Source organism: Sminthopsis crassicaudata, chromosome 2 (assembly GCF_048593235.1).
Source record: "Sminthopsis crassicaudata isolate SCR6 chromosome 2, ASM4859323v1, whole genome shotgun sequence".
Classification (NCBI taxonomy): domain Eukaryota; kingdom Metazoa; phylum Chordata; class Mammalia; order Dasyuromorphia; family Dasyuridae; genus Sminthopsis; species Sminthopsis crassicaudata.
The window spans coordinates 84,416,323-84,428,327 of NC_133618.1; the positions used below are offsets into that span (position 1 = coordinate 84,416,323).

The 12,005-nt window shown below is 30.6% G+C and overlaps 1 protein-coding gene across 4 annotated transcripts in view; it reads left to right on the forward strand.

The window, feature by feature from the left end:
* The window catches only part of MTA3 (metastasis associated 1 family member 3), a 174,725-nt gene that overhangs the window by 72,140 nt on the left and 90,580 nt on the right, over positions 1-12,005 (forward strand). For all 4 annotated transcript variants that reach the window (XM_074286690.1, XM_074286692.1, XM_074286691.1 and 1 more), the window contains exons 5-6: positions 8,635-8,698; positions 11,178-11,295. In XM_074286690.1, coding sequence (XP_074142791.1) covers positions 8,635-8,698; positions 11,178-11,295 — 182 coding nt within the window. The remainder of the gene's footprint in view (positions 1-8,634; positions 8,699-11,177; positions 11,296-12,005) is intronic.

Consider the following 12,005-nt stretch of genomic DNA (forward strand, 5'->3'; position numbering starts at 1 on the left):
TCTATCAGTTTAATATTTTTACTCCTCCTTTCATTTTTTCATTAAGGAAATATAGAATTTCTAATGTTTTCATTTTCTGGGTCCTTTTCAGTCTAGTTCTTTTTTTGTTGCCTTCAGACACTATGGCATTCAAGTTTTCTCCTGCCTGTTAAAGCCAGATATTGATGTAATCTTTTGATGACTTTCTCCAGATATTCAATAGGTGTGAAATATATTTTTTCTTTAGTGTATTTGATCTCTTTCCTTTGGGGTATTACTTGATAGCTCAACCTTTCCTGCTATGATTCATACTATGACAAAAATGGCTTCATTTACTCTTGTGTAAAGGTTGTAGAATATTTTTAAATTTTTTTTTTTTTTTTTGCTAGCAACTAAGGGAGAATGCTTTCATTCAAAATCATTATAGCAGATTACAATTTTTTATTTTGTTTTGATATAATTGGTCTACTAGTTAGATTCATGCCTTCAAATTCAAAAGGCCTTATTCACTTTTAAGTATGGCCAACTTTCAAAAAATATTTGAGGGATCAGTGTTGTTTTTATTACCATGTTTCTTTATTAGATATACTTTCTGAAGCTTATATTAAGCAAAGATTTACAATGTCCTTTGTTTCTCAACATTTTCTTTTTCAGTACCAGTAGTTTCTTTTATGTAATTTCTTTTGTCTAATCTTAGTTTAGGGACTTTACACACACATACACTTACACACACACACACACACACACACACAAAGGGTTTTTATTTACTTATTTTTTGTTTTGTTTTTGTCTTGCACTGTTTGGCAACATATTGTTATATTACCTGGAGATGAGGGTAGCATTGACAAAAAGCAATATGAAGTCTTTATATTTACTGAGATCTGTTTCTAATTTTGTTCTGATATAGTATTGGCCCATTATAAAGTTTGTCCTCCTTTTTGGTTGGCACTGAAGCATTTTCAGTAGGCAGGTTAATGCTATTTGTGTTGTATTCTGATATATCTTGTATTCTTATGGGACCAGAACACATTAGTTCCTGCAACATTATTACTTATATTTAAGATTCATAGCAGTAGTTTTGTCATACTGGCTAGGTTGCCAGCCCACTCTGTGATAATCACAGAGCCCAAATGGCCAGTGTTTCAGGATGCTTTCAAGTCTTTAGAGCTATCATACAGTCTTTAGGCACACTGAATCCAGACTGGAAATGCCCTATTTATCATCTGCCCCCCTCACTAGTCCTATGATATGGATGATCATTTGGATTATATAGATGGGTTGTTTTATTATTATTAATTCTCATTTTATTCAATATAGTTCAAACAGTTACAGAAATGTTGCTATATTTAATTTTTAGGCAAATTATTACATACAATACTTTATTTTTATAATTGAAAAAAATTTTGAGATGAAAATTCACTTTCTAATTCATCATATTTACCTCCACCATAGATATTCCACTTTGATAAGAATATAATCCCTGAAAGCAATGAAGTAAAGGGGAGGAAAAAAAGAGATTGTGTGTGTGTGTGTGTATATATATATATATATATATGTATATATGGGGTGTTAATAATTACCATTTCTCATGGTATTCTATATGCCATAATTTGTTTAGCATATTTCCAATTGTTGGATATAAGATTGTATTCTTTTTGCTGTGGCTATCTTTGTGTAGAAAGGTCTTTTCTTGTTGTCAGTAATCTCTTAATTGCTTATTAAAAACAGTGGATGCTTCAAAGGATGTAAGCAACTTTGTATATTTTCTTTATAGCTTTTTTGAAGATTGTCTTCCTTTAAATACTTATGGTCAGGAATTTACTATAAGTGTATATATATCAAGTCTTTCTAAATGTAAACTCTCTATCAGTACGCACAGTTAACACAGCAGTGCTCAAGATTTGCAGGTTGTGAGCTTTATTAGTAGTTTTTCAATGAAACTGCTGAAATTGCATATATGTATTATGGACCAGAACTCTGAACTTGAAACAAAGGATTCTTACAAGGTACTAAGTCAGTGGAATTGATAGAGATAATAATTATCTAATTTAGCATGGTTCAGTATGATTGATCTGACCCTACAAAGAGATGTTATGGGCAGAACTTGAAACAAGGTACTAAGTGGAATTGAGAAGACAATGGTTAAATCTAGTTTAGCCTTGATTTAATCCTACAACAAATAATGGTTTCCTAGTGATGTAATGATTAGCGTATACTCTGTGTGGAAGATATAAGCTAGAAGCTCTTAGGGCCAAAAGGGCAGGCTCCCTAGAAGCTCTTGGAGGCTGAGACAGATTCATTCCATCTTCCACCTTTGTGGTGGCTGGAGGCTGAAACACAAACCTTTGGATTCAGAGACATTCTGAGAGATTCAGAGGGCAGAGAAGGAAGCAGGAGCTCAAGCCCATGGAACCAAGGAAGGAGATAGGCCTCAAAGAAAGCTAATGGGGCCCCAGGAAAGGAGACAAGACTTAGAAGGATTTGGACTTTAACCTCTGGCTACTCATGTGGTGATTACTGAACTGAAATGAAGGCTACTGCTCCCGGAGGCCCCAAGAAAGCCTCGACAGAGAACATTGCATTTTAGAGAGAATATTACAATTATGATTTTTAAAACTTATTAGTTATTAGGTAGAGATATTCAATGAATAGTAATTAATTCTCTGTTGACAGTTGTCTAGTGTTTTGAATGAAACATTCGAGTTGGTCTGTTAAATTACTAATTGCTTTTCTTAAACTTAGATTTTTCAGTTGTGGTTTTATTATTTTATTTTATTTTTAAATGTTGGCTGAAGTTCTTTTTTTCAAAGACACCTTTTGTTTTTATATTACCACAATTTTTTGGAGAAAGACCTTCTCTTTTATCATCCTAGATTGAACTTTTCTTTAAGAGTAAGAGAAAATGAAGCAAAGACATGTCTTTTATTCCCATTCTCAATTGTTCTGCTTTGGAACACAATTTCAGATGATAAAATTAGAAGATTGGGACATTCTAGAATATTCTGAGTCCTAAAGACTTTTGATATTTGGGAGAGAATTTATAAGTTACAGAGGTGTGGTGAAAATTTATTCAGATCTGGTCAAAACAATAGTAGATTTGCACAATCTCAATATTTATATTCTTTCATTGAAATTAAATGTGCATACAAATTTGTGAAGATAATTTGATTTCTTTCATATTTATTACAGAATTGTCTTTTTTCAGTAATTGCTTATGTCAGTTTTTAGTACTTTTGTCTCATGGGATACTCATTAAAAGGAGATTAATTTTTCTTGGGCTATTTCATTCATTGTTAAAAATTGTTAGCCTAACTTCTAAGTTTTAAGTGATAACAAAATAGAAATTGCTTGGAGTCAAGGAGCCTATCTTCAATTTGACTGTAAATAATATTATAAAGAAATTATTTTAATACCATTACTTGAGCTTGTTTGTCTAAGAAACTTGTAATTTTTCTTGTAGACATTTTTTAATGCCAGGATTTTGTTTTTAAAATCTCAGTATCTTGATTTGCCAGCATTATTTATATCTTAAAAAATTAAAGAGTTTACTAGGGATATAATGCTGATTAGTATAAGCAGCTCTAACTAATAAATAATATCTAGGGTGAAATAAATTAGATTCCCATTATGCTTTTTTCCTTTTAAATCTGTTTATTTTTCTTGTGACAGTATGGACAAAGTGAAGAGATACTGTAACAGAGTTAAACTCTCTTGTCTACTCATTTAGCAAACTAAACAATGAAGTAGTTATATTTATACTAGCAATTGACTTTAACATATTTATAAACTTAGTATGTATTCTAGTGTGTTAAACACCTTTTAAGAAAAGGCACTAAAGCTTTGGGTTTAATTCTTGATCTCCTTCATGCTCATCCAGGTACCATTGTGCCTCTTAATAACATTTATTCTGTGGTTTGAACTATCAGGAAGGTTTATAGATCAACAGAAAGGTGATCTATAAACACAGTGATTAGAAGGATCCCTCATTGTATGTACCACCTTCTCTTGAATTTGCCAGTTATTTTCATTGTTTAATATTTGTCTACATTAGAAGGCACAGAGGAGAGACAGCAGAAGCTATTCCTTGGTCATCTTTTACTTTTCTTCCTTTCAGTCTTTTTCTTATTGTATTAACTGTTCTTGTAAAATATTTCTTTTTTAAATTTTTTTTTTATTTTTTCCCTATTACATGCAAAACAAAGTCTCAACTTTTTTTTAAAAAAATGTTGAGTTCCAAATTTTCTTCCCTTAGGGTAGGCATTTTGATAGGTTATACATATGCAGTCATGTAGAATATATTTCTTAGAAAATATTTTTTAAACAATATCCTATTATCCATTTCTAACTACCATAGATCAGTAGGGCTATGTGGAAGCCTGCTTTAACTGGCTAAAGCCAATATTAAATTTCCATTGTGAGTACTTAAACCTTGAAAACTCTACATATTGGAGCTTGATTTATTGTTTTGTTGATTGCCTAGATTTAAGAAACTGAAGGAGAAAATGTTAACAAAGCAGATTGAGCTTAAGTATATGTTGAGCTATGAGACATACCTGCACTGATATCATTCCTTACATATTGAATATTGATCCTGTTCTCTAAATGGTTATCATACTTACAATTAGTGTCACAATTTCAGTCTCAAATCTCTATTAATCATTTCTATTATTCTTGCTTTCCCAATGAGGTTTATATTTCTCTATCTCAATGATCCTTGTAAAGACTGGTCATCAATACCTCCTTGCTGATTGATGATAATACTCTGAAGTTATTGGGAATAGTAATCTGGTGGCAGATAATTTAAATCTGTAGATCTTTTACAGTATCCATCTGTGAAAAACTGTTGTCAGGGTCTTATTTTGGTCTTTGCTTTTTTTAACTTGTCCCTGTGGCTTCTGGTACATATTCATTGTGTTTTGTTTACTGTGCACCATGGTGCTTTTTAAGCTGTTCACATTATTCATTCAAGACAGAATTCTGAGGAATGAACTTTGTCTTTGGAAGCTAAATCATGTCATTCAGTTTGCTTTATAGTGTATACTTTATGGCATATTCTCTTAGCATGTGGGCTAGATATTGAAGAAAACTATGTTCTTTTTTCATGAAGTCAAATATGATACTGCTAATGCCTGCCTCCTTGATTTTTATGCCTTTTTTTCCTTCAAAAAAATGAAGAGTAAATTAAAGGAAATTTTCCTCCTTGCATTGGGGAAAAAATTGCTGAATATACATTTCTGTTACTTCTTTTCATTTGTATAATATGCATATATGCACTTATGGTATCTATGAAAGATACTGATATACATATACACAGTCACATGTCTGCATATTGTATTCATGCCATAAAAACATTTAATAGCATTTGGCATCTGTCTTCTAACCATGGGAATTACATTGATAATGTATTGCACATGGGTACCTACAATGTTAAAATGAATCTGGCTGTTTGGAAACATGTGAAAACTAATAGAATAGTAATGAATAAATATTTAAAATGTCATGAGTTTTATCATCTCTGAGTTGCTTTGTGACTAAAGCTTCAGATTTTTTCTGGAAAAACTTAATTTATATTTATTGAACAAAGATTTTACTATGATACAAATGATGCAACAAAACTTTAAAAGCACATTGTAAAAATTCTCCTAAAAGTACTTTTAGTGTTTATATTGCACAGTTATTATGGCAGTTACAAAGTGTTTCTTAATCTTTTATTAAACAAGGCCTATGAAATTGCTCCTAAAAAAGTATTTTTCTTTGTAGCAAAACCATATAGTTATTCTTTTATAGGTTCTTTCCTCAGGATTATTTTGTATTTTTCACCAAATTTACTTAATCTAATTATTTGTTGCTACTTTTATTTGTGAACCTTTAATATATTAGATGAAAATATTCTATCTATTCGGATATGAGATCCTGTGAAATCTTTAAAAACTACAGTGACCATGAGTATTAATAGCATCCAATAAATTTCATTGGAACTGAAAATAATGTCCTCTAAAAGATTATTAAATAATCCCAAAATTTCTTTTTGAAATGGTGGCAAAGCAGAGTAATTCAAGGCTTATTTTAGAAAGCCAATTTTGTCTTTCTTAATTAGACGCTGTATAATCACAGTATTCCTAATTCAGTTCAATAATTATATTCAGTAGCATCTGTAAGATATAACAGAAACAACTTTCCTAGTCTTCACTATGTATTATAAAGTTCACTCTTGGTTTTCAAAACTGAAAGGAGCAGTGAAATAATATGATTTTGTTTTTATAGGTGTATAACATGAATGAATGGGCTAAATTTTTAAAAGTAATGCCTTTTGTCAGAGATAAATCTTCATGATTCTTCTGAAAGCTAAATTAAAGATTCAGACAGAAATAAAAAGACCCTCAGAGAATTCTCAGAATTGATATTAGGGAAATATGAAAAAGTAAAACTTGAGTGAAGCAATTTTTTAATGTGGATGCATGTATTAAATTAATATTGTGATTTTTCAATTGTGAATTAATATACTTTCAATTTTGAAATATTTGTTTAATATAATATTTGTTCTTATATGCAGTGGTGGGTAGGGCCCATTGGCTTCTATGTATTTAAAGAGGCATTTATTAGTTGTCGGATATAGCCTTGTAGGTTATCTTTACCCCAGGAGGTGCATATGTGACCTTTGCAGCTCTGAGATGGCAAATTCCTGATACTGCCTTCTTGGTGTAAGAATAACTCATAATGCATAAATAGATTGGTTCCTTTCTTTCCATTTCCCTCCTCCCCCAACAAGTGTAGAATTGAAGTTAATGAAGAGACCTGGATATTTATTAGATGTCATTGTTTATAAAGGAATAAATATTGTTGAGTTATTTTATTGCAGTTAAATTGAATTATTTTCTTTTTCTCGCCCTTTATTTTTGCTCAGAAATAAGATAAATATAACAAGTTATTGGGTTTATTTGAATATTTTCAATGTGGTATTTTTAGTCACTGGGTCTTTGATATAAATCCTTTGACTCAAAATAATTTTGTACTTGCTTTAAAATAATTCAAACACTCCACTGGGTCACTACCTTGTAGCTGAGGGGCTTGTATAACTCAGTGAAACTGAACTATGCCATACAGAGTTATCCAACATGGACCAATGCAGAGCTCTGACAAGAGGTGATCTACTGGAGGAAAAAATAATAGCAAGCCACTCCAGTTTCTTTGCCAAGAAAACACAATGGACTTTTAAAACACTAGAAGATTTGACATCAAAAAATGAGCTTCTTGGGTCACAGAAGGACCTGACATGCTATGGTCCACAGGGTTACAAAACATCAGACAAGGGTGAATGACAGCATTGGGATTATTAAATAGTTAAACAAATTCAGACAAAAAGTTCTAGAGCTTTCTCTAGCTTACACAAGTCTTTATCGTCAGAAGCTTGTTGTATCTGGCTTCAAATTTTATCTTTAACATTTTCTGTTAGCTATGCAAATGATTTAATGACTTTGAAGTTCAATTTCTTCCTTGATCTGTTAGAGGTAATGATATAAGGATCAGAATTTATACATACACCCTCCCAAAAAAATAATTTTATTACCTTGATTCATCATCCACATTGTATTAATCAGAACCAATTTCTCTAGTTAAAGATGGAGTCTTATTCAAGGGTCCATGTCTCTGGCATCTAACTGTTCATTCATGCCTTATTACAGTCACAAACCTGTTAAAGCTTTTCTGCTCTTATTGAATAAGTAACAAGGCTCCATCCTCCATCTCTAAAACTATTGTCCTATGGCAATCCTGTCCTCAACCACTGATCAAATCCCTTCATATCAGCATAGTTCATTAACACCAAAAAATACTACAGAAAGAATGCTTTTTATCCTTTACAAAGGCTGGGGTAATATTCTCTAGGTTCTGTGCTCAGGTCATACAAATATACTATAGGCTCTGTGCCTGTCAATACACTTTTGTGACTGGATAGACATAGAACCTAATTAACAGTGACTGGGTCCTATTGGCTTCTGGATGCTCTACAGATAGGAATTTAGTAGTTGTCTCATGGCCTTCTAGGTTGACTTTATTCCAGAAAGGGCTAGGTAATCTGTTGAGCTTTGTCAGAGGGTAGTCCTGATTCTGCTTGCTTTATTGACAGTACTTTGTTTATCTACTCTTTAACTAAAAGGTTTATTATACTTATAGAATTTCTATATATTGCACTAATTACTTTAAAAACAGAGGTGAAACTATTTTACTCTATAGTTGAAAACATAATTTACTGATCTTGTGGTCTCTTATGTTAAATTGTTTTTGAAATGTTTAATCTTTTGTTTCCCCAAAACTTACTTTAGCTCTGATCATTGTCTTGCTTGGCACATTTTATCTCTGTACAAAAGCAGTAAAATCTCAATTAACTTTATTACTGTCCTTAATATATGGTGTGTCTTTGACTAGATCCTCAATAAATATTTGTTGATTTATATATTGTTTTCCAAAACATGTGATTGTATACTATAAGCTTAGTTTTTCACTCCTGTTATAAGAAGATACTGTTATGTAGAGTAAATATATTCTTCACTTTTAATGTTTTGTGTTAATCTCTATATATTGTCTACAATTTTAAATATTGCCAATAATACCTAGCCAAATTGTCTACATCAATATTTCTTTTTTCTTTTTGTACAGGGGGAAATGTAGTGTTGCACTACTGAATGAAACAGAATCAGTTTTATCATATCTTGATAAAGAGGTAATGAAATGTAACTTTGTTACTCTTCCCTTTAGAATATATCTTTGTAAAAATTGAAATGTTTATCAATTTCTGTTATAAAAAATTACTTTATAACCTTGATTCACCATCCACATTGTATTAACCAAAATCAATCCTCTTTTTTTTTTTTAGCCCTTATTGGAAATCATGTTTTTAAAGGAATAACCATTTGTTAGTAAATTTAGCACATTAGACTATGAATTAGTTGATCTATTTCATAGTACAGATAAAGAAAATATATTTCATAAATTAATGTGTATATACATTTATGATAATCATGCAAACTTGCCTTTTAGAACTCTTATATCTATGGCATATTTGATTTTAAAGCAGAATTAAATTTAGTCACTCAATTTTACTTTGTTTTTTTATTTGCCTCGCAGGTTTTATAATATTTGAAATGCTAATGTTTCATCTGAGGGTGAAATTGCTCTGAGAATAATATTTGTTCATGAATGTAAAGATAACAGAGCAAGCATTAGTATGTGGATTTTCTACCTGTAAAATTGGGATACATAAATACATATAAATGTATGTGTGTGTATATATATATATATATATATATATATGTATACACGAAATATACTTCTATCTATCTATCCATAAGTTTTTGTTTTTGTTAAATTTGAATATTAAGGAATGAAGAGAAAAGAGATTGCCTAGCACAATGGATGTAAGCTGACCTTGAGTCTGCCTTAGAAGACCTGGTTTCATGTCTTCACTCTACTATGTAACTAATAGTTTTACTGAAGGACAAGTTAGTTAACTTCTTTGTGTCCAAGACAAATTTTGTAATACTCTTTAAGTTGTTTAGAAGATGCTGTTTTTCACTGGTAGTAGAAGTTACTCACTCAGAGCTCTTTTCTCCTTTGTAACCTTTTTTTTTTTGTTTGCAGCCAAATTCCTTTTCTGGACCCTAGTGCTAGGAGCATGATTTTTTAAACTGCTTATCTGATACAAAGATTTAAGATTATTTGTTTTACTACCAAAAAAAAAAAAAAACCCTAGCCTTGAATAGTGGCTAGAGGGCTTACCTTAGAGTGAGGAAGACCTGGCTCACCTTAGTCACATGTTGGCATGTGATCCAAGGTAAACCATTTTACCTCTTGATGCCCTTGATAATTCTAAAGCTAAAATTAAAGTAAATGTACTCATTTGTATTGCTGGAAGAAACACAGATTTTATTTTATAATATAACAAAACTTTATATAATATGCTTATTATATAATTTTACTTCATAATATAACAAAAACTCAAGTTTGTGGAATGCCATTTCAAAGTGTTATCTTATTTCAAATTCACTTAATTACTGAGCCATCAGCAATCATTTCCAGTACCTTATTGTTCCTTAAACATACAGTCTGTACCTTGGCTCCCTATTTAACAACTGCATTCTCCTTAGATATGATACGTCTTTATAAAACTCAGAAATTTTTTTGTGTATAATTCTGCCCCATATGTTTCTATCCCATAACGTTCCATAGTCTTATGGTAATCGGTTCAATCATTCAAGGTAACTTTATTGGATGGATAACTTAGAAAAGACAACTTTACAAAATCATTAGGCAATTTCATCTGCTTTGATTTTTTTTGTTTGTTTTCAAGGGCCAAAATTCTTCATATTTTTGAGATTTTCTCTGACTTCTGAAAAATTTTAAACAAACTCCCAAACACTCAGAATAAAACTAATGTAACATTATTTAACAAAAGGCATTTTTCTCCTCTGATTCTCAAAATAATAAAATTTTAAAGCTGAAAAAGAATTGGAAGCATAAGATCCTAGATATTTTCATGTCTTTTATATTCTCAATTTGCTATTATGAGTTTTAATATATTAATGATCCTTTTGATTATTATTACATGAACATCTCATGTATCCCAAATAGAATTTATCACACTACTGTTTTCTATTTTGCTTGAATTATGTGACTTTTCATTTTTGACATTTCCTTAGTAATAATATGATGATAAATAATCTGTTGCTAAAGATTTACCCTTTCATTCATTATGTTGAGTGTTACTCTCAAGATTTTATATTTTTTGTCATCATACATAAGAACATTTGAAGAATTATTACATATGCATATATGCAACTGGTTTTCCTCTGTTTCTGAAACAATATTCCTCTGCAATTCTAATTATTAACTGCCCTAGCTTCCTTTACATCCCAACAAAATTCCCACTTTCTGCTATTGTTTCCTAACTCCTCTTAATTTCAGTGCTTTCCCTCTTTTAATTATTTCCTATTGGGTATGTGGCTTACTTTGTATATGTTTAATTCCATGTCGTCTCTCACAATATATTGTAAGCTCCTTGAGGGCAAGGACTGTCTTTTACCTCTTTTTGTATCCCTAGTGCTTAGCTTTATGCCTGGCACATAATGGGCATGTAAGAAATTTTTACTGTTTGTTTACCTACTTGATTAACAACTATAACATTTTTTTTTTTTTTTTTTTAGGATACCTTTTTCTATTCTTTGGTTTATGATCCTTCATTGAAAACACTTTTAGCAGATAAAGGGGAAATCAGAGTAGGACCTAGATATCAAGCAGATATACCAGACATGCTCACAGAAGGTATGTTTTAAATTATTTTTTGCATAATTAAAAAAAAAAACACTTTATTTTGCCATTATATCTTAAAGAAATTTTTAAAAGTCATTGGAGAGTGAAGATCCAAATATTGGAATAATGAACAAAAATTAGGAGCATTTGTACTTTATTAAAATCTCACAGAGGGCCACAATTTTATTATAAAGTAAGTGAATTATAAGATTTGTGACACTGTTGTTTGAGAGTTGAAATATGTTCTGAATCTTTCCATTTTGAAAAGTATTATTTTGAAAAATAAATGACTTAGATCTTGTCATGAAATTATTTTAAAGTATGCTTGTCTTTTGAGACTTCTTTGTGCAGAACTCCAGATATGAATTTATTAGTATTATATAAATATTCTTTAGTTGTGACTATACACATTCTATTAATATTGTCTAAGCTTCCATAGTTAGGACATGTGATAATCTCAAAATAGTTTGATTATGCATATAATTTCCCAATTTTCTTTTTCTTTATTGAGTCCATTAGTTTTCTGCCTTCATTAGTTTTTCATTTTTCATTGTTTTCCTCCACTGAAGGAATTTAGACAAGATAGATAAAATGTATCATAGAATTGAAAATCCAAAATATCTGGTTGAAAAATTAAGACTATGAAGTTAAATATTTTATTTGATCCTACAACAATCTTGGGAAGTAGGTACTATTATTTTATTATCTTCATTTTATATGTG